Source organism: Triticum aestivum, chromosome 1D, assembly GCF_018294505.1.
Source record: "Triticum aestivum cultivar Chinese Spring chromosome 1D, IWGSC CS RefSeq v2.1, whole genome shotgun sequence".
Taxonomy (NCBI): Eukaryota; Viridiplantae; Streptophyta; class Magnoliopsida; order Poales; family Poaceae; genus Triticum; species Triticum aestivum.
The window spans coordinates 473,063,399-473,087,934 of NC_057796.1; the positions used below are offsets into that span (position 1 = coordinate 473,063,399).

Here is a 24,536-nt window from a genome sequence, read left to right on the forward strand (position 1 = left end):
TGCTCCCACTCACTTTCTTGTAAATACAGGCTTCACCGCAAGTCTGTATAAAACTATATCCTTTGATCAACTTATCAAAGCGTATATTCCAACTCCGAGATGCTTGCACCAGTCCATAGATGGATCGCTGGAGCTTGCATATTTTGTTAGCACCTTTAGGATTGACAAAACCTTCTGGTTGCATCATATACAACTCTTCTTTAACAAATCCATTAAGGAATGCAGTTTTGTTTATCCATTTGCCAGATTTCATAAAACGCGGCAATTGCTAACATGATTCAGACAGACTTAAGCATAGATACGAGTGAGAAACTCTCATCGTAGTCAACACCTTGAACTTGTCGAAAACCTTTTTGCGACAATTCTAGCTTTGTAGGTAGTAACACTACTATCAGGGTCCGTCTTCCTCTTGAAGATCCATTTATTTTCCATGACTTGCCGATCACCGGGCAAGTCAACCAAAGTCCATACTTTGTTCTCATACATGGATCCCATCTCGGATTTCATGGCCTCAAGCCATTTTGCGGAATCTGGGCTCACCATCGCTTCTTCATAGTTCGTAGGTTTGTCATGGTCTAGTAACATAACCTCCAGAACAGGATTACCGTACCACTCTGGTGCGGATCTTAATCTGGTTGACCTACGAGGTTCAGTAATAACTTGATCTGAAGTTTCATGATCATTATCATTAACTTCCCCACTAATTGGTGTAGGTGTCGCAGAAACTGGTTTCTGTGATGATCTACTTTCCAATAAGGGAGCAGGTACAGTTACCTCATCAAGTTCTACTTTCCTCCCACTCACTTCTTTCGAGGGAAACTCCTTCTCTAGAAAGGATCCATTCTTAGCAACGAATGTCTTGCCTTCGGATCTGTGATAGAAGGTGTACCCAACAGTCTCCTTTGGGTATCCTATGAAGACACATTTCTCCAATTTAGGTTCGAGCTTATCAGGTTGAAGTTTCTTCACATAAGCATCGCAACCCCAAACTTTAAGATACGACAACTTTGGTTTCTTGCCAAACCATAGTTCATAAGGTGTCGTTTCAACGGATTTAGATGGTACCCTATTTAACGTGAATGCAGCTGTCTCTAATGCATAACCCCAAAATGATAGTGGTAGATCGGTAAGAGACATCATATATCGCACCATATCTAATAAAGTACGGTTACGATGTTCGGACACACCATTACACCGTGGTGTTCCAGGTGGCGTGAGTAGTGAAACTATTTCACATTGTTTTAACTGAAGGCCAAACTCATAACTCAAATACTCTTCTCCACGATCAGATCATAGAAACTTTATTTTCTTGTTACGATGATTTTCCGCTTCACTCTGAAATTATATGAACTTTTCAAATGTTTCAAACTTCTGTTTCATTAAGTAGATATACCCATATCTGCTCAAATCATCTGTGAAGGTGAGAAAATAACGATATCCGCCACGAGCCTCAAAATTCATCGGACCACATACATCTGTATGTATGATTTCCAACAAATCTGTTGCTCTCTCCATAGTTCCGGAGAACGGCGTTTTAGTCATCTTGCCCATGAGGCACGGTTCGCAAGCATCAAGTGATTCATAATCAAGTGATTCCAAAATCCCATCAGTATGGAGTTTCTTCATGCGCTTTACACCAATATGACCTAAACGGCAGTGCCACAAATAAGTTGCACTATCATTATTAACTTTGCATCTTTTGGCTTCATTATTATGAATATGTGTATCACTACGATCGAGATCCAACAAACCATTTTATTGGGTGTATGAGCATAGAAGGTTTTATTCATGTAAACAGAACAACAATTATTCTCTAATTTAAATGAATAAATGTATTGGAACAAACATGATCAAATCATATTCATGCTCAACGCAAACACCAAATAACACTTATTTAGTTTCAACACTAATCCCGAAAGTATAGGGAGTGTGCGATGATGATCATATCAATCTTGGAACTACTTCCTGTTGGAAATATGCCCTAGAGGCAATAATAAATGGTTATTATTATATTTCTTTGTTCATGGTAATTGTCTATTATTCATGCTATAATTGTATTGTCCGGAAATCGTGATACATGTGTGAATACATAGACCTCAACCTGTCCCTAGTAATCCTCTAGTTGACTAGCTCGTTGATCAACAGATAGTCATGGTTTCCTGACTATGGACATTGGATGTCATTGATAACGGGATCACATCATTAGGAGAATGATGTGATGGACAAGACCCAATCCTAAGCATAGCATAAAAGATCGTGTAGTTTCGTTTGCTAGAGCTTTTCCAATGTCAAGTATCTTTTCCTTGGACCATGAGATTGTGCAACTCCCGGATACCATAGGAGTGCTTTGGGTGTGCCAAACGTCACAACGTAACTGGGTGACTATAAAGGTGCATTACGGGTATCTCCGAAAGTGTCTGTTGGGTTGGCACGGATCGAGACTGGGATTTGTCACTCCGTGTGACGGAGAGGTATCTCTGGGCCCACTCGGTAATGCATCATCATAATGAGCTCAATATGACTAAGGCGTTAGTCACGGGATCATGCATTGCGGTACGAGTAAAGAGACTTGCCGGTAACGAGATTGAACAAGGTATTGGGATACCGACGATCGAATCTCGGGCAAGTAACATACCGATTGACAAAGGGAATTGCATACGGATTGATTGAATCCTCGACACCGTGGTTCATCCGATGATATCATCGTGGAACATGTGGGAGCCAACATGGGTATCCAGATCCCGCTGTTGGTTATTGACCGGAGAGGCGTCTCGGTCATGTCTGCATGTCTCCCGAACCCGTAGGGTCTACACACTTAAGGTCCGGTGACGCTAGGGTTGTAGAGATATATGTATGCGGAAACCCGAAAGTTGTTCGGAGTCCCGGATGAGATCCCGGACGTCACGAGAGGTTCCGGAATGGTCCGGAGGTAAAGATTTATATATGGGAAGTCTTATTTTGGTCGCCGGAAAAGTTTCGCGCTTTATCGGTATTGTACCGGGAGTGCCGAAAGGGGTCCGGGGGTCCACCAAGGGGGTCCACCAGCCCCGGGGGGCCACATGGGCTGTAAGGGGTGCGCCTTGGCCTATATGGGCCAAGGGCACCAGCCCCAAGAGGCCCATGCGCAAGAGATAAGAAAGAAGGGAGAGTCCTAAAGGGGGAAGGCACCTCCGAGGTGCCTTGGGGGGGAAGGACTCCCCCCTGGCCGCACCCTTCCTTGAAGGAAGGGGCAAGGCTGCGCCCCCCCCTCTCCCTTGGCCCTATATATAGTGGGGGGAAGGGAGGGCAGCAACATCTAAGCCTTGGGCGCCTCCCTCCTCCCCTGCAACACCTCTCTCTCTCTCGCAGAAGCTCGGCGAAGCCCTGCCGGAGACCCGCTACATCCACCACCACGCCGTCGTGCTGTTGGATCTCCATCAACCTCTCCTCCCCCCTTGCTGGATCAAGAAGGAGGAGACGTCGCTGCACCGTACGTGTGTTGAACGCGGAGGTGCCGTACGTTCGGCACTCGGTCATCGGTGATTTGGATCACGGCGAGTACGACTCCGTCATCCACGTTCATTGGAACGCTTCCGCTCGCGATCTACAAGGGTATGTAGATCCACTCCTTTCCCCTCGTTGCTAGTAGACTCCATAGATGCATCTTGGTGAGCGTAGGAAAATTTTAAATTATGCTACGATTCCCAACAGTGGCATCATGAGCCAGGCCTATGCGTAGTTACTATGCACGAGTAGAACACAAAGAAGTTGTGGGCGTTGATGTTGCCAATTCTTCTTGCCGCTACTAGTCGTTTCTTGTTTCGGCGGCATTGTAGGATGAAGCGGCCCGGACCGACCTTACACGTACGCTTACGTGAGACAGGTTCCACCGATTGACATGCACTAGTTGCATAAGGTGGCTAGCGGGTGTCTGTCTCTCCTACTTTAGTCAGAACGGATTCGATGAAAAGGGTCCTTATGAAGGGTAAATAGAAATTGGCAAATCACGTTGTGGTCATACGTAGGTAAGAAAACGTTCTTGTTAGAAACCTACAAACCACGTAAAACTTGCAACAACAATTAGAGGACGTCTAACTTGTTTTTGCAGCAAGTGCTATGTGATATGATATGGCCAGAAGATGTGATGAATGATATATGTGATGTATGAGAGTGATCATATTCTTGTAATAGGAATCACGACTTGCATGTCGATGAGTATGACAACCGGCAGGAGCCATAGGAGTTGTCTTTATTATTTTGCATGACCTGCGTGTCATTGAATAACGCCATGTAATTTACTTTACTTTGTTGCTAAACGCGTTAGCCATACAAGTAGAAGTAATCATTGGCGTGACGACTTCATGAAGACACAATGATGGAGATCATGATGATGGAGATCATGGTGTCATGCCGGTGAAGAAGATGATCATGGTGCCCCGAAGATGGAGATCAAAGGAGCATGATGATATTGGCCATATCATGTCACTATATGATTGCATGTGATGTTTATCATGTTTTTGCATCTTATTTGCTTAGAACGACGGTAGTAAGTAAGATGATCCCTTATAATAATTTCAAGAAAGTGTTCACCCTAACTGTGCACCGTTGCGAAGGTTCGTTGTTTCGAAGCACCACGTGATGATCGGGTGTGATAGATTCTAACGTTCGAATACAACGGGTGTTGACGAGCCTAGCATGTACAGACATGGCCTCGGAACACACGCAATACACTTAGGTTGACTTGACGAGCCTAGCATGTACAGACATGGCCTCGGAACACGGAGGACCGAAAGGTCGAGCATGAGTCGTATAGAAGATACGATCAACATGGAGATGTTCACCGATCTTGACTAGTCCGTCTCACGTGATGATCGGACACGGCCTAGTTGAATTCGGATCATGTTTCACTTAGATGACTAGAGGGATGTCTATCTGAGTGGGAGTTCATTAAATAATTTGATTATATGAACTTAATTATCATGAACTTAGTCTAAAATCTTTACACTATGTATTGTAGATCAAATGGCCCACGTTGTCCTCAATTTCAACGCGTTCCTAGAGAAAACCAAGCTGAAAGATGATGGCAGCAACTATACGGACTGGGTCCGGAACCTGAGGATCATCCTCATAGCAGCCAAGAAAGATTATGTCTTAGAAGCACCGCTAGGTGAAGCACCAATCCCTGAGAACCAAGACGTTATGAACGCTTGGCAGCAGCGTGCTGATGATTACTCCCTCGTTCAGTGCGGCATGCTTTACAGCTTAGAACCGGGTCTCCAAAAGCGTTTTGAGAAACATGGAGCATATGAGATGTTCGAGGAGCTGAAACTGGTTTTTCAAGCTCATGCCCGGGTCGAGAGATATGATGTCTCCGACAAGTTCTTCAGCTGTAAAATGGAGGAGAACAGTTCTGTTAGTGAGCACATACTCAGAATGTCTGGGTTGCACAACCGCTTGTCTCAGCTGGGAGTTAATCTCCCGGATGACGCGGTCATTGACAGAATCCTCCAGTCGCTTCCACCAAGCTACAAGAGCTTTGTGATGAACTACAATATGCAGGGGATGGAAAAGACCATTCCCGAGGTATATTCAATGCTGAAATCAGCTGAGGTAGAGATCAGAAAAGAACATCAAGTGTTGATGGTGAATAAAACCACTAAGTTCAAGAAGGGCAAGGGTAAGAAGAACTTCAAGAAGGACGGCAAGGGAGTTGCCGCGCCCGGTAAGCCAGTTACCGGGAAGAAGTCAAAGAATGGACCCAAGCCCGAGACTGAGTGCTTTTATTGCAAGGGAAGTGGTCACTGGAAGCGGAACTGCCCCAAATATTTAGCGGACAAGAAGAAGGCCGGCAACACCCAAGGTATATGTGATATACAAGTAATTGATGTGTACCTTACCAGTACTCGTAGTAGCTCCTGGGTATTTGATACCGGTGCGGTTGCTCATATTTGTAACTCAAAACAGGAACTACGGAATAAACGGAGACTGGCAAAGGACGAGGTGACGATGCGCGTCGGGAATGGTTCCAAGGTCGATGTGATCGCCGTCGGCACGCTACCTCTGCATCTACCCACGGGATTAGTTTTAAACCTCAATAATTGTTATTTAGTGCCAGCTTTGAGCATGAACATTGTATCTGGATCTCGTTTAATTCGAGATGGCTACTCATTTAAATCTGAGAATAATGGTTGTTCTATTTATTTGAGAGATATGTTTTATGGTCATGCCCCGCTGGTCAATGGTTTATTTTTGATAAATCTCGAACGTGATGTTACACATGTTCATAGTGTGAATACCAAAAGATGTAAAGTTGATAACGATAGTCCCACATACTTGTGGCACTGCCGCCTTGGTCACATTGGTGTCAAGCGCATGAAGAAGCTCCATGCAGATGGACTTTTGGAGTCTCTTGATTACGAATCATTTGACACGTGCGAACCATGCCTCATGGGTAAGATGACCAAGACTCCGTTCTCCGGAACAATGGAGCGAGCAACCAACTTATTGGAAATCATACATACCGATGTGTGTGGTCCAATGAGTGTTGAGGCTCGCGGAGGATATCGTTATGTTCTCACTCTCACTGATGATTTAAGTAGATATGGGTATGTCTACCTAATGAAACACAAGTCTGAAACCTTTGAAAAGTTCAAGGAATTTCAGAGTGAGGTTGAGAATCAACGTGACAGGAAAATAAAATTCTTACGATCAGATCGTGGTGGAGAATATTTAAGTCACGAATTTGGTACACACTTAAGGAAATGTGGAATAGTTTCACAACTCACGCCGCCTGGAACACCTCAGAGAAATGGTGTGTCCGAACGTCGTAATCGCACTCTATTGGATATGGTGCGATCTATGATGTCTCTTACCGATTTACCGCTCTCATTTTGGGGTTATGCTTTAGAGACTGCCGCATTCACTTTAAATAGGGCACCGTCTAAATCCGTTGAGACGACACCGTATGAATTATGGTTTGGGAAGAAACCTAAGCTGTCGTTTCTAAAAGTTTGGGGATGCGATGCTTATGTCAAGAAACTTCAACCTGAAAAGCTCGAACCCAAATCGGAAAAATGCGTCTTCATAGGATACCCTAAGGAAACTATTGGGTACACCTTCTACCTCAGATCCGAAGGCAAGATCTTCGTTGCCAAGAACGGGTCCTTTCTAGAGAAGGAGTTTCTCTCGAAAGAATTGAGTGGGAGGAAAGTGGAACTTGATGAGGTGATAGTCACCCCTTCCGAGTCGGAAAATAGCGCAGCGCGGGAAAATGTTCCTGTGGTGCCTACACCGACGGGGGAGGAAGTTAATGATGATGATCATGAAGCTTCGGATCAAGTTGCCACTGAACTTCGTAGGTCCACAAGGACACGTTCCGCACCAGAGTGGTACGGCAACCCTGTCCTTGAAATCATGTTGTTAGACAACGGTGAACCTTCGAACTATGAAGAAGCGATGGCGGGCCCGGATTCCGACAAATGGCTAGAAGCCATGAAATCCGAGATAGAATCCATGTATGAAAACAAAGTATGGACTTTGACTGACTTGCCCGATGAGCGGCGAGCCATAGAAAACAAATGGATCTTTAAGAAGAAGACGGACGCAGATGGTAATGTGACCATCTACAAAGCTCGACTTGTCGCTAAGGGTTATCGACAAGTTCAAGGGGTTGACTACGATGAGACTTTCTCACCCGTAGCGAAGCTGAAGTCCGTCCGAATCATGTTAGCAATTGCCGCATACTATGATTATGAGATATGGCAGATGGACGTCAAAACGGCATTCCTTAACGGCTTCCTTAAGGAAGAGTTGTATATGATGCAGCCGGAAGGTTTTGTCGATCCTAAGAATGCTAACAAAGTATGCAAGCTCCAACGCTCAATCTATGGGCTGGTGCAAGCATCTCGGAGTTGGAACATTCGCTTTGATGAGATGATCAAAGCGTTTGGGTTTACACAGACTTATGGAGAAGCCTGTGTTTACAAGAAAGTGAGTGGGAGCTCTGTAGCATTTCTCATATTATATGTGGATGACATATTATTGATGGGAAATGATGTAGAATTATTGGAAAGTATAAAGGCCTATTTGAATAAGTGTTTTTCAATGAAGGACCTTGGAGAAGCTGCTTATATATTAGGCATCAAAATCTATAGAGATAGATCAAGACGCCTCATTGGTCTTTCACAGAGTACATACCTTGACAAGATATTGAAGAAGTTCAGTATGGATCAGTCCAAGAAGGGGTTCTTGCCTGTATTGCAAGGTGTGCAATTGAGCACGGCTCAATGCCCGACCACGGCAGAAGATATAGAACAGATGAGTGTCATCCCCTATGCCTCGGCCATAGGGTCTATTATGTATGCCATGCTGTGTACCAGACCTGATGTAAACCTTGCCGTAAGTTTGGTAGGAAGGTACCAAAGTAATCCCGGCAAGGAACACTGGACAGCGGTCAAGAATATCCTGAAGTACCTGAAGAGGACTAAGGATATGTTTCTCGTTTATGGAGGTGACGAAGAGCTCGTCGTAAAGGGTTACGTCGACGCTAGCTTCGACACAGATCTGGATGACTCGAAGTCACAGACCGGATACGTGTATATATTGAATAGAGGAGCAGTAAGCTGGTGCAGTTGCAAGCAAAGCGTCGTGGCGGGATCTACATGTGAAGCGGAGTACATGGCAGCCTCGGAGGCAGCACAGGAAGCAGTCTGGATGAAGGAGTTCATTACCGACCTAGGGGTGATTCCCAATGCGTCGGGCCCAATGACTCTCTTTTGTGACAACACTGGAGCTATTGCCCTTGCGAAGGAGCCCAGGTTTCACAGGAAGACCAGACATATCAAGCGTCGCTTCAACTCCATTCGTGAAAGTGTTCAAAATGGAGACATAGATATTTGTAAAGTGCACACGGACCTGAATGTAGCAGATCCGTTGACTAAACCTCTCCCTAGGGCAAAACATGATCAACACCAGGACGCAATGGGTGTTCGATTCATCACAATGTAACTAGATTATTGACTCTAGTGCAAGTGGGAGACTGTTGGAAATATGCCCTAGAGGCAATAATAAATGGTTATTATTATATTTCTTTGTTCATGGTAATTGTCTATTATTCATGCTATAATTGTATTGTCCGGAAATCGTGATACATGTGTGAATACATAGACCACAACCTGTCCCTAGTAAGCCTCTAGTTGACTAGCTCGTTGATCAACAGATAGTCATGGTTTCCTGACTATGGACATTGGATGTCATTGATAACGGGATCACATCATTAGGAGAATGATGTGATGGACAAGACCCAATCCTAAGCATAGCATAAAAGATCGTGTAGTTTCGTTTGCTAGAGCTTTTCCAATGTCAAGTATCTTTTCCTTGGACCATGAGATCGTGCAACTCCCGGATACCGTAGGAGTGCTTTGGGTGTGCCAAACGTCACAACGTAACTGGGTGACTATAAAGGTGCATTACGGGTATCTCCGAAAGTGTCTGTTGGGTTGGCACGGATCGAGACTGGGATTTGTCACTCCGTGTGACGGAGAGGTATCTCTGGGCCCACTCGGTAATGCATCATCATAATGAGCTCAATATGACTAAGGCGTTAGTCACGGGATCATGCATTGCGGTACGAGTAAAGAGACTTGCCGGTAACGAGATTGAACAAGGTATTGGGATACCGACGATCGAATCTCGGGCAAGTAACATACCGATTGACAAAGGGAATTGCATACGGATTGATTGAATCCTCGACACCGTGGTTCATCCGATGATATCATCGTGGAACATGTGGGAGCCAACATGGGTATCCAGATCCCGCTGTTGGTTATTGACCGGAGAGGCGTCTCGGTCATGTCTGCATGTCTCCCGAACCCGTAGGGTCTACACACTTAAGGTCCGGTGACGCTAGGGTTGTAGAGATATATGTATGCGGAAACCCGAAGTTGTTCGGAGTCCCGGATGAGATCCCGGACGTCACGAGAGGTTCCGGAATGGTCCGGAGGTAAAGATTTATATATGGGAAGTCTTATTTTGGTCGCCGGAAAAGTTTCGCGCTTTATCGGTATTGTACCGGGAGTGCCGAAAGGGGTCCGGGGGTCCACCAAGGGGGTCCACCAGCCCCGGGGGGCCACATGGGCTGTAAGGGGTGCGCCTTGGCCTATATGGGCCAAGGGCACCAGCCCCAAGAGGCCCATGCGCAAGAGATAAGAAAGAAGGGAGAGTCCTAAAGGGGGAAGGCACCTCCGAGGTGCCTTGGGGGGGAAGGACTCCCCCCTGGCCGCACCCTTCCTTGAAGGAAGGGGCAAGGCTGCGCCCCCCCCTCTCCCTTGGCCCTATATATAGTGGGGGGAAGGGAGGGCAGCAACATCTAAGCCTTGGGCGCCTCCCTCCTCCCCTGCAACACCTCTCTCTCTCTCGCAGAAGCTCGGCGAAGCCCTGCCGGAGACCCGCTACATCCACCACCACGCCGTCGTGCTGTTGGATCTCCATCAACCTCTCCTCCCCCCTTGCTGGATCAAGAAAGGAGGAGACGTCGCTGCACCGTACGTGTGTTGAACGCGGAGGTGCCGTACGTTCGGCACTCGGTCATCGGTGATTTGGATCACGGCGAGTACGACTCCGTCATCCACGTTCATTGGAACGCTTCCGCTCGCGATCTACAACGGTATGTAGATGCACTCCCTTCCCTCGTTGCTAGTAGACTCCATAGATGCATCTTGGTGAGCGTAGGAAAATTTTAAAATTATGCTACGATTCCCAACACTTCCAACACATCGTCACCTCGCCTTTTACTAGTCTCTGTTTATTCTGCAGCTCCCGTTTCGAGTTACTACTCTTAGCAACTGAACCAGTATCAAATGCTAAGGGGTTGCTATAAACACTAGTAAAGTACACATCAATAACATGTATATCCAATATAACTTTGTTCACTTTTGCCATCCTTCTTATCCACCAAATACTTGGGGTAGTTCCGCTTCCAGTGACCAGTCCCTTTGCAGTAGAAGCACTTAGTCTCAGGCTTAGGACCAGACTTAGGCTTCTTCACTTGAGCAGCAACTTGCTTGCCGTTCTTCTTGAAGTTCCCCTTCTATCCATTTGCCCTTTTCTTGAAACTAGTGGTCTTGTTAACCATCAACACTTGATGCTCTTTCTTGATTTCTACCTTCGTCGATTTCAGCATCGCGAAGAGCTCGGGAATTACTTTCGTCATCCCTTGCATACTATAGTTCATCACAAAGTTCTACTAACTTGGTGATGGTGACTAGAGAATTCTGTCAATCACTATTTTATTTGGAAGATTAACTCCCACTTGATTCAAGCGATTGTAGTACCCAGACAATCTGAGCACATGCTCACTGCTTGAGCTATTCTCCTCCATCTTTTAGCTATAGAACTTGTTGGAGACTTCATATCTCTCAACTCGGGTATTTGCTTGAAATATTAACTTCAACTCCTGGAACATCTCATATGGTCCATGACGTTCAAAACATCTTTGAAGTCCCGATTCTAAGCCGTTAAGCATGGTGCACTAAACTATCAAGTAGTCATCATATTGAGCTAGCCAAACATTCATAACGTCTGCATCTGCTCCTGCAATAGGTCTGTCACCTAGCGGTGCATCAAGGACATAATTCTTCTGTGCAGCAATGAGGATAATCCTCAGATCACGGATCCAATCCGCATCATTGCTACTAACATATTTTCAACTCAGTTTTCTCTAGGAACATATCAAAATAAAACAGGGGAGCTAAACGCGAGCTATTGATCTACAACATAGATATGCTTATACTACCAGGACTAAGTTCATGATAAATTTAAGTTCAATTAATCATATTACTTAAGAACTCCCACTTAGATAGACATCCCTCTAATCCTCTAAGTGATCACGTGATCCATATCAACTAAACCATGTCCGATCATCACGTGAGATGGAGTAGTTTCAACGGTGAACATCACTATGTTGATCATATCTACTATATGATTCACGCTCGACCTTCCGGTCTCCGTGTTCCGAGGCCATATCTGTTATATGCTAGGCTTGTCAAGTTTAACCTGAGTATTCCGCGTGTGCAACTGTTTTGCACCCGTTGTATTTGAACGTAGAGTCTATCACACCCGATCATCACGTGGTGTCTCAGCACGAAGAACTTTCGCAACGGTGCATACTCAGGGAGAACACTTATACTTTGATAATTTAGTGAGGGATCATCTTATAATGCTATCGTCAATCAAAGCAAGATAAGATGCATAAAAGATAAACATCACATGCAATCAATATAAGTGATATGATATGGCCATCATCATCTTGTGCTTGTGATCACCATCTCCGAAGCACCGTCATGATCACCATCGTCACCGGCGTGACACCTTGATCTCCATCGTAGCATCGTTGTCGTCTCGCCAATCTTATGCTTCTACGACTATCGCTACCGCTTAATGATAAAGTAAAGCATTACAGGGCGATTGCATTGCATACAATAAAGCGACAACCATATGGCTCCTGCCAGTTGCCGATAACTCGGTTACAAAACATGATCATCTCATACAATAAAATATAGCATCATGCCTTGACCATATCACATCACAACATGCCCTGCAAAAACAAGTTTGACGTCCTCTACTTTGTTGTTGCAAGTTTTACGTGGCTGCTACGGGCTTAGCAAGAACCGTTCTTACCTACGCATCAAAACCACAACGATAGTTTGTCAAGTTGGTGCTGTTTTAACCTTCGCAAGGACCGGGCGTAGCCACACTCGACTCAACTAAAGTGAGAGAGACAGACACCCGCCAGTCACCTTTAAGCAACGAGTGCTCGCAACGGTGAAACCGGTCTCGCGTAAGCGTACGCGTAATGTTGGTCCGGGCCGCTTCATCTCACAATACCGCTGAACCAAAGTATGACATGCTGGTAAGCAGTATGACTTATATCGCCCACAACTCACTTGTGTTCTACTCGTGCATAACATCAAAGCATAAAACCAGGCTCGGATGCCACTGTTGGGGAACGTAGTAATTTCAAAAAAATTCCTACGCACACGCAAGATCATGGTGATGCATAGCAACGAGAGGGGAGAGTGTTGTCCACGTACCCTTGTAGACCGAAAGCGGAAGCGTTAACACAACGCGGTTGATGTAGTCGTACGTCTTCACGATCCGACCGATCAAGTACCGAACGCACGGCACCTCCGAGTTCAGCACACGTTCAGCTCGATGACGTCCCTCGAACTCCGATCCAGCCGAGTGTTGAGGGAGAGTTTCGTCAGCACGACGGCGTGGTGACGATGATGATGTTCTACCGACGCAGGGCTTCGCCTAAGCACCGCTACGATATTATCGAGGTGTAATATGGTGAAGGGGGGCACCGCACACGGCTAAAAGATCGTTGATCAATTGTGTGTTTCTGGGGTGCCCCCTGCCCCCGTATATAAAGGAGCAAGGGGGAGGCCGCCGGCCAAGGAGGAGGGCGCGCCAAGGGGGGAGTCCTACTCCCACCGGGAGTAGGACTCCTCCTTTCCTTGTTGGAATAGGAGAAGGGAAGGGAGAAGGAGAAAGAAGGAAGGGGGTGCCCCCCTTCCCTAGTCCAATTCGGACTGGTCCATGGGGAGGGGTGCGGCCACCCTTTGGGGTCTTTCTCTCCTTTCCCGTATGGCCCATTAAGGCCCAATACGAATTCCCGTAACTCTCCGGTACTCCGAAAAATACCCGAATCACTCGGAACCTTTCCAAAGTCCGAATATAGTCGTCCAATATATCGATCTTTACGTCTCGGCCATTTCGAGACTCCTCGTCATGTCACCGATCTCATGCGGGACTCCGAACTCCTTCGGTACATCAAAACATATAAACTCATAATATAACTGTCATCGTAACGTTAAGCGTGCGGACCCTACGGGTTCGAGAACTATGTAGACATGACCGAGAAACCTCTCCGGTCAATAACCAATAGCGGAACCTGGATGCTCATATTGGTTCCCACATATTCTATGAAGATCTTTATCGGTCAGACCGCATAACAACATACGTTGTTCCCTTTGTCATCGGTATGTTACTTGCCCGAGATTCAATCGTCGGTATCTCGATACCTACTCGTTCCGTAATACATCATTCCGCAACTAACTCATTAGTTACAATGCTTGCAAGGCTTATAGTGATGTGTATTACTGAGTGGGCCCAGAGATACCTCTCCGACAATCGGAGTGACAAATCCTAATCTCGAAATACGCCAACCCGACAAGTACCTTTGGAGACACCTGTAGAGCACCTTTATAATCACCCAGTTACGTTGTGACGTTTGGTAGCACACAAAGTGTTCCTCCGGTAAACGGGAGTTGCATAATCTCATAGTCATAGGAACATGTATAAGTCATGAAGAAAGCAATAGCAACATACTAAACGATCGAGTGCTAAGCTAACAGAATGGGTCAAGTCAATCACGTCATTCTCCTAATGAGGTGATCCCATTAATCAAATGACAACTCATGTCTATGGCTAGAAAACATAACCATCTTTGATTAACGAGCTAGTGAAGTAGAGGCATACTAGTGACACTCTGTTTGTCTATGTATTCACACATGTATTATGTTTCCGGTTAATACAATTCTAGCATGAATAATAAACATTTATCATGATATAAGGAAATAAATAATACTTTATTATTGCCTCTAGGGCATATTTCCTTCAGGTGCCAGGCCTGCTGCAGATGCTGCTGATGACGTTAAGAATGTCTGGCAAAGAAAAGCTGATGACTACTCGATAGTTCAGTGTGCCATGCTTTACGGCTTAGAACCGGGACTTCATCGTCGTTTTGAACGTCATGAAGCATATGAGATGTTCCAGGAGTTGAAGTTAATATTTCAAGCAAATGCCCGTATTGAGAGATATGAAGTCTCCAATAAGTTCTACAGCTGCAAAATGGAGGAGAATAGTTCTGTCAGTGAACATATACTCAGAATGTCTGGGTACCACAACCACTTGACTCAGCTGGGAGTTAATCTTCCTGATGATAGTGTCATTGACAGAGTTCTTCAATCACTGCCACCAAGCTACAAGAGCTTCGTGATGAACTATAATATGCAAGGGATGGATAAGACAATTCCCGAGCTCTTCGCAATGCTTAAAGCTGCGGAGGTAGAAATCAGGAAGGAGCATCAAGTGTTGATGGTCAACAAGACCACCAGTTTCAAAAAAAAGGTAAAGGGAAGAAGGGGAACTTCAAGAAGAATGGCAAGCAAGTTGCTGCTCAAGTGAAGAAGCCCAAGTCTGGACCTAAGCCTGAGACTGAGTGCTTCTACTGCAAAGGGACTGGTCACTGGAAGCGGAACTGCCCCAAGTATTTGGCGGATAAGAAGGATGGCAAGGTGAACAAAGGTATATGTGATATACATGTTATTGATGTGTACCTTACTAATGCTCGCAGTAGTGCCTGGGTATTTGATACTGGTTCTGTTGCTAATATTTGCAACTCGAAACAGGGACTACGGATTAAGCGAAGATTGGCTAAGGACGAGGTGACGATACGCGTGGGAAATGGTTCCAAAGTCGATGTGATCGCCGTCGGCACGCTACCTCTACATCTAACTTCGGGATTAGTTTTAGACCTAAATAATTGTTATTTGGTGCTAGCAATAAGCATGAACATTATATCTGGATCTTCTTTGATGCGAGACGGTTATTCATTTAAATCCGAGAATAATGGTTGTTCTATTTATGTGATTAATATCTTTTATGGTCATGCACCCTTGAAGAGTGGTCTATTTTTGTTGAATCTCGATAGTAGTGACACACATATTCATAATATTGAAGCCAAAAGATATAGAGTTGATAATAATAGTGCATTTTATTTGTGGCATTGCCGTTTGTGTCATATTGGTGTAAAGCACATGAAGAAACTCCATTCTGATGGACTTCTGGAATCACTTGATTATGAATCATTTAGTACTTGTGAACCATGCCTCATGGGCAAGATGACTAAAACTCCGTTCTCCGGAACAATGGAGCGAGCAACAAATTTATTGGAAATCATACATACTGATGTATGTGGTCCAATGAACATTGTGGCTCGCGGTGGGTATCGTTATTTTCTGACCTTCACAAATGATTTGAGCAGATATGGGTATATCTATTTGATGAAACATAAGTCTGAAACATTTGAAAAGTTCATATAATTTCAGAGTGAAGCGGAAAATCATCGTAACAAGAAAATAAAGTGTCTATGATCTGATCGTGGAGGAGAATATTTGAGTTACGAGTTTGGTCTTCATTTGGAACAATGCGGAATAGTTTCGCAACTCACGCCACACGGAACACCACAGCGTAATGGTGTGTCCGAACGTCATAATCGTACTTTACTAGATATGGTGCGATCTATGATGTCTCTTACTGATTTACCGCTATCGTTTTGGGTTATGCTTTAGAGACGGCTGCATTCACGTTAAATAGGGCACCATCTAAATCCGTTGAGACGACACCTTATGAACTGTGGTTTAGCAAGAAACCCAAGTTGTCGTTTCTTAAAGTTTGGGGTTGCGATGCTTATGTGAAAAAGTTTCAACCTGATAAGATAGAACCCAAATCGAAGAAATGTGTCTTCATAGGATACCCAAAGGAGACTGTTGGGTACACCCTCTATCACAGATCCGAAGGCAAGACATTCGTTGCTAAGAATGGATCCTTTCTAGAGAAGGAGTTTTTCTCGAAAGAAGTGAGTGGGAGGAAAGTAGAACTTGATGAGGTAACTGTACCTGCCCCCTTATTGGAAAGTAGTTCATCACAGAAATCAGTTCCTGTGACTACTACACCAATTAGTGAGGAAGCTAATGATGATGATCATGTAACTTCAGATCAAGTTACTACTGAACCTCGTAGGTCAACCAGAGTAAGATCCGCACCAGAGTGGTACGGTAATCCGGTTCTGGAGGTCATGTTACTTGACCATGACAAACCTACGAACTATGAGGAAGTGATGATGAGCCCAGATTCCGCGAAATGGCTTGAGGCCATGAAATCTGAGATGGGATCCATGTATGAGAACAGAGTGTGGACTTTGGTTGACTTGCCCGATGATCGGCAAGCCATAGAGAATAAATGGATCTTCAAGAAGAAGACTGACGCTGACAGTAATGTTACTGTCTACAAAGCTCGACTTATTGCGAAAGGTTTTCGACAAGTTCAAGGAGTTGACTACGATGAGACCTTCTCACCCGTAGCGATGCTTAAGTCCGTCCGAATCATGTTAGCAATTGCTGCATTTTATGATTATGAAATTTGGCAAATGGATGTAAAGACTGCATTCCTGAATGGATTTCTGGAAGAAGAGTTGTATATGATGCAACCCAAAGGTTTTATCAATCCAAAGGATGCTAACAAAGTGTGCAAGCTCCAGCGATCCATTTATGGACTGGTGCAAGCATCTCGGAGTTGGAATAAACGTTTTGATAGTGTGATCAAAGCATATGGCTTTATACAGACTTTTGGAGAAGCATGTATTTACAAGAAAGTGAGTGGGAGCTCTGTAGCATCCCATTGTTAGAGTCTGAACCAAAATGAAGCAATCTCAGGCCATGTGCCCTCGCAGCCGTCCGATCATCTTCCCGAGTGTGTCCTGGTCGTCGGATCTCCGGGTGGACCGATTCTAACCGTCCGATCGAGCCCGCAGCGACCCTGGCCGTCCGCGTCGCCATGCCACCGCCTGGCCGTGCCACCGCGTGTAAAATCGGTGCCCCCAAGGGCATTTTAGTCATTTCACTTTTGGGTATAAAATCTTATCAGCTCCCGTAGAACCCTAGCCGCCTCCTCTCCTCTCCCCTTCCCAGCCGCTCGCCCCGCTGGCTCGCCCGCCCCGCCGCCTCGCCCGGCCGTCCCACTCGCCGCCGCCTCCTCTCCTCCCCCGCGCCCCGCTCCTCCCACCTCGACGCCGCCTCCTCTCCCCTCCCGCGCCCCCTCGCCCCCCTCGCCCTGCCCATCCAAGCTCAGGGTCGAGGGGCGGGCCGGGTCCGGGCGCGGCGGCTCGATGGTGAGCGCGATGGATCTCGAGCTAGCTCGGGCGTGTGGACGCGTTGGTGAGCGCGCCAGCGGCCGTGGCGAGCTCGAGCCCGGGATAAACCTAGCATCATGGTCGCCATGGACGCCGGCGCTGCACCTGCGCCGCTGGTTGGTCCTCCCCGACACCGTCCTGGCCCTCCTGCATTGCATCACCCTCCTACCGCGCCTACTAGACCTACAGGTCCCTCTCCCCCCTTCTCCTCCCTAAAGCTAGAGATTTCAGGTCGCTTGGGCGTGGAATAGAAAACCAGATGGATTTGTTTTGGTGTTCATGGAGAGGCAGATCTGGCTTTACTTTTGTCTTCTCATGTGTGTTGTTCTTCAATTTTGCAGGAAGTGCTCATGTATCAAATTCCAGTTGTTACTCAACCTGTAGTGGATTCCATTTGCTGAAGATATCGTCCATTGTCACCAGTGCATCCTTCTATCTGGCCTTCACGGATCAGTGGTTCAACCCTTCTCCTCCTTATTTTCACTATTCTTCTATTCTAGGTTGGATGTATACATGTATGGCCATGTGTTTTTTGTACTCTTTTCTTTTTTGTCTTGATTCTGGTAAGGGACAAAAGAATTTGTGCTTGTTTTTAGTGGGGTGTGGACATATGCCTTTTATTCTTGGCTGGACATTGGTAGGAACCCTGGTGGGTTTGTTCCTTTTTGCATGCAGGAAGGCTATGTTTTTGTACAGGAGTTGTTGTTTTTTATTTCTTTACTGCTCTAGCTAGGTTCCAAGGAAGGGGCTCTTTGGAGCTATCTTATTTTGTTAGTTTGCTGTCCAGGGGAGCTTTAGATCTAGAAGCATTTTTTTCTGAAGTATGCATTTGTTGTCAAGGAGAGGTATAGTCTTGAGGTCATACGATAATTAGGAGTAACTCTAGAGATGCTTTCGTGCTTTGGTGTGCCCCTTTTGATTGATGTTGTTGGATGAGTAGTCATATGATAGTTAGGAGTACCGCTGGAGATGCTTTGGTGCTTTGGTGTGCCCCTTTAGACTGGTGTTGTTGGATAAGTAGGTGGATCTGGTGAGAGATAAAGGTGATTTTTTGGATCTGATGCCTGGATGCGGTCATGTGCAGGTGCTGCTGTGTGAATTTGTGCCGCTATGTCGAATTGGGCGGAGGCTTCCCTGTCAAGAAGAAGGTATCCTACAAACTCCACCCAATTCGACGAGCATTGAGCTGCAGCACCATCTGGTACTTGTACGGTCTGAAAAGCTTGTGCTATGTCACTGATTTCTTGGTGCGATCCATGGTGGTGCAGGTGCAGAGAAGCGTTGGGCACTTCAGTGCAGGCAAGGTGGTTGCCCATGTCCTGGAGGCTAAGATGTTGGCTTTTGTAGCAGCAGATTCCCTATGTAATACTCTATATGCTCCTAAACTATGCCAAATTGCTGATATGTTGTCTTCAATCTTGGTAGAAATCTCCAGAGTCCAGAGCACCGCTACATAACCGTGTCTTTTTTGGGATAATCGGTGCAACCTACCATGGTTATTGTATGAAGTTGATCAAAGTGTTACTAAATAAGTAAAAAGAAACTGACAAAAAAATCAAATATAAAGGGTGATCAACATGTTCTATAACTGTTGAAAGACGTGTCAGTCGATATATGAAATTCAGGACATGGTTTCAGCTTGTAGCAGCAGTGTTATTGTTGGCCTCACCAGTCGCCACACTGAACTAGCGGGGTTGTAAATGCATGCAGTGCATTACAATATGATATCCCTGTCTCATACATAACAAGTCGGAACTCTTCTATTGCAGGTATCTGTCAAGATGGGATATTCAGGTCGCTCTGCGTAGTGGGTGCCTCGTCATTTACAGGAAAGTTATTAATTCTAGGAAGCGATTGCGTGCTCATGTAGGACTTGATGAAGGAGAGGTGAGTACATGAAAATATGTCCAGAGAAATTTCTCTTTATTTACCTTCCTTTTCTATTTTGAGATATATTCTTCAGTTTCTTTTTAACATATATTCTTCAGTTTATTTGTACATTGATGCCCCAGATCTGGTGAGCTTGTTTCTTTTTGAGATATATTCTTCAGTTTACTTGTACTATTTATATACCTAGATTCACTGGATTATCATGTGAAACTGATGTTTCAGTAATTTGAGATTTGTTATTTATATTTGACTGCTTCATTGTTCTCTGAAACTGCAGGTATGTCCCAAGTGAACTGGATTATTATGATGATTTCGTCGATTCATACTCCTTTTTATCCTGAAATAAATGGCTTTCACCTTTGGGCAGTTCAAGTGATGGAAGATATTGTTTCAATGATATTGAAGCTTTTTAGATACTATGGCAGTTAAGGTTCATTTGAAGTCGCGGATGGATGCATGATTTATGCAGAAATGTATAAGTGCCATGTAGTGGTTAATTAGAGGTATACATTAGTGCATACAATTCTTTTATTCTCTGCTTCATGATCTGGACAAAGAGATACATTATTAGCTTAATTGGAGTATTGTTGGTTAGTGCAGTATCTATAGACTGTTAATATTGTTATTTTTGTTATTCTATGCATGTGAACACTGCCGAAAAGGGTGTCTTCGGAGATTTTCTTTCTTCCAATATTTCCAATTAAAAGGCTAAAATTAACAATTCATTTGTAATTTCAATATTCTGTGAGCCCTGCTGTATATACTGTCAGGCTACACATGTATCTCTTACTATGTCAAGCATTATCAGTTTATGCACAGATTTATCTAGCTTTGCTGTCATTTTTGTAGTGGATGTGTAGGTTTATCACAGTACCCATTTTACCATTTATGGTGTTTGACTGTATCCCGTTCGCCACCGGGCTTATCTAGAAGCGTACACTTCTTGCTAGCTCCCCACTAGGTTTCTAGGGTAAAATCCATGGATGAAAATAGACGATCACGATAGAAGGCAGGGCACATCTGACAGCCCAAACTCCCCACAGTAGTCCTGCTGCTTGCATTGTGCTTGGGTTCAAAATTTTCTCCTGGAAGTTTTCGTGCAGCTATAGAATTATTTAGAGTATAGTTCCCGGACCTTATTCATGTGTTCTTTTTGTAGGTGTATGGAAGTACAAGTACGCTGTGGCTAATTTGTTCCCTTTTTTATTGTTGTTACCGTGTCCTATCTCAGGTGTTCTTCGACTAAAATCAGGCTGCTCCTGCCATGTCTACCAGTGAAATGCCTCCTTCCATGATAAAGCAGCCTACTCTTAGGTACTTGCACATGGTTGAACCATCGGTTATTCAGGATTTTTTAGTAGTGATTTGGTGCACCAATAAATAGATGTTCCTACTATCTTAGAAAGTTTTAGCACGTGACAGGGGATCAAAACTTGATTTATTGTTTGTGTGCTGCCTAATTTGTTTTGCAGGTACAGATCTTGGTGTTGATTCTGCCTCACCTTTCCAGCCGGCAGTGGTTCGATTTGCTGCAGGTTTCCTCGGTGTTCAGGTAGCACCCCTCCCCCATTTATTTTACTTAGGTTTGATGCATTTTAGGTATTGTTTGTTGTCGAATGGATTCAGAACCGTTGTACTGGCATAACAAAAATAGATGGTGATGTATCGACACATTCCAAGTTTAGAATTACTTTATTATGAAAAACAAAGATAATCCTTGGTAGAAATATATTGCCAAATGTGTGCTGCAATTGTAATTAGAGATCGAGGTCGGATCAGTATTTTTGGTTTTTGTATTAGCAATTTCTTAGTGCCTTTCTTAGTGTGTGTACAGTCCTTCATAGATGTTTACTTTGGTGCCTGCTATTGGTTATAGTCATAGGGATGATATTTACCTTACTAAAAGGGCAATGGCTCATTACATTGTTAATTCCAGTTGCTTGGTTCAGTGCCGTACAATATGATGCAGAAAACACAATAGTGGTTTTTATTCAGAGATAGCACTTGATAGGTAACTCTCCTACTCCTTCCTTGCCCTCCCCTCCATCCAATCCCGCCGGAGCCCCGACGGCGGCGGCTCCCTCCATCTTCCCCTGCTCATCATCCGTCGCGTAGGCGACCTGCGGCCTCCGCTCAGGCTGCTCTCTCTCTCTCTCAGCATACCGGAGACAACACGACCCACCCAATCCCCTGATACGTCTCCAATGTATCTATAATTTTTGATTGTTCCATGCTATTATATTATCTGTTTTGAATGTTTATGGGCTTTATTATGCACTTTTATATTATTTTTGGGACTAACCTATTAACCCGAAGCCCAGTGCCAGTTCCTGTTTTTCCCCTTGTTTCAGTATTTTGAAGAAAGGGAATATCAAACGGAGTCGAAATGGAATGAAACCTTCTAGAGAAGTTATTTTTGGAAAGAAAGCAACCCGGGAGACTTGGAGTGCACGTCAGGAAAGCAACGAGGGAGGCACGAGGCAGGGGGCGCGCCCACCCCCCCTGGCGCGCCCTCCACCCTCGTGGGCCCCTCATGGCTCCCCTGACGTATTTCTTCCGCCTATATATATCCATATACCCTAAAACGATCGAGGAACAGAATAGATCGGGAGTTCCGCCGCCGCAAGCCTCTGTAGCCACCAAAAACCAATCGGGACCCTGTTCCGGCACCCTGCCGGAGGGGGGAACCCTCACCGGTGGCCATCTTCATCATCCCGGCGCTCTCCATGACGAGGAGGGAGTAGTTCACCCTCGGGGCTGAGGGTATGTACCAGTAGCTATGTGTTTGATCTCTCTCTCTCTCTCTCTCTCTCGTGTGTTCTTGATTTGGCACGATCTTGATGTATCGCGAGCTTTGCTATTATAGTTGGATCTTATGATGTTTCTCCCCCTCTACTCTCTTGTAATGGATTGAGTTTTCCCTTTGAAGTTATCTTATCGGATTGAGTCTTTAATGATTTGAGAACACTTGATGTATGTCTTGCCGTTCGTATCTGTGGCGACAATGGGATATCACGTGATTCACTTGATGTATGTTTTGGTGATCAACTTGCGGGTTCCGCCCATGAACCTATGCATAGGGGTTGGCACACGTTTTCGTCTTGATTCTCCGGTAGAAACTTTGGGGCACTCTTTGAGGTTCTATGTGTTGGTTGAATAGATGAATCTGAGATTGTGTGATCATATCGTATAATCATGCCCACGGATACTTGAGGTGACATTGGAGTATCTAGGTGACATTAGGGTTTTGGTTGATTTGTGTCTTAAGGTGTTATTCTAGTACGAACTCTAGGGCTGTTTATGACACTTATAGGAATAGCCCAATGGATTGATCGGAAAGAATAACTTTGAGGTGGTTTCGTACCCTACCATAATCTCTTCGTTTGTTCTCCGCTATTAGTGACTTTGGAGTGACTCTTTGTTGCATGTTGAGGGATAGTTATATGATCCAATTATGTTATTATTGTTGAGAGAACTTGCACTAGTGAAAGTATGAACCCTAGGCCTTGTTTCCTAGCATTGCAATACCGTTTACGCTCACTTTTATCATTAGTTACCTTGCTGTTTTTATATTTTCATATTAGAAAAACCTATATCTACCATCCATATTGCACTTGTATCACCATCTCTTCGCCGAACTAGTGCACCTATACAATTTACCATTGTATTGGGTGTGTTGGGGACACAGAGACTCTTTGTTATTTGGTTGCAGGGTTGTTTGAGAGAGACCATCTTCATCCTACGCCTCCCACGGATTGATAAACCTTAGGTCATCCACTTGAGGGAAATTTGCTACTGTCCTACAAACCTCTGCACTTGGAGGCCCAACAACGTCTACAAGAAGAAGGTTGTGTAGTAGACATCAAGCAGTTTCTGGCGCCGTTGCCGGGGAGGTGAGTGCTTGAAGGTATATCTTTAGATCTTGCAATCGAATCTTTTTGTTTCTTGTTTTAGCACTAGTTTATATTATAAAAGAAAATTAAAAAAATGGAATTAAGGTTGCCTCATATGCTTCATCTTTTTAATGTCTTTCGGAAAAATGATGGGAAGGAAAATTGTGCTCAAGTATTAGAAGAAGAATTACATAGAATGCTTGGCATGAAATATGTGAATGATGATCATGATTGCAATGTTGTTAGTATGAATTCTATGAATATCCATGATGCTAATGATATGCAAAGCCACAAGCTTGGGGATGCTATGTTTGATGAAGATGATATGTTTAGTCCCCCAAGTTTTGATGAGAATATTTATTATGATGAAAGCATGCCTCCTATCTATGATGATTATTGTGATGACACGTATGCTATAAAGAATAATGATAACCATGAAACTTGCCATCTTGATCTTAATTTTCAACCACATGATAGTTATTTTGTTGAGTTTGCTCCCACTACTATTGATGAGAATAGATTTGCTTATGTGGAGAGTAATAAAAATTCTATGCTTATGCATCATGAAAAGAATGCTTTAGGTGCTGGTTATATTGTTGAATTCATTCATGATGCTACTGAAAGTTATTATGATGGAGGAATGTATGCTTGTAGGAATTGCAATAATATCAAGTTTCCTCTCTATGTGCTTAAAGTTTTGAAGTTATGCTTGTTTTGCCTTCCTATGCTAGTTGATTATTGTT

The 24,536-nt window shown here is 44.5% G+C and overlaps 1 protein-coding gene across 1 annotated transcript; it reads left to right on the plus strand.

Annotated features, from left to right (window-relative positions):
- The first annotated feature begins 17,824 nt into the window (after positions 1–17,824).
- Positions 17,825–21,881, plus strand: LOC123160982 (uncharacterized). The gene is made up of 7 exons (XM_044578835.1): positions 17,825–18,199; positions 18,352–18,466; positions 19,095–19,343; positions 19,780–19,897; positions 21,060–21,075; positions 21,373–21,452; positions 21,837–21,881. The coding sequence occupies exons 1-7, from the start codon at positions 18,088–18,090 to the stop codon at positions 21,879–21,881; spliced, it is 735 nt and encodes a 244-aa protein (XP_044434770.1). The 5' UTR covers positions 17,825–18,087.
- The last annotated feature ends 2,655 nt before the right edge of the window (positions 21,882–24,536 follow it).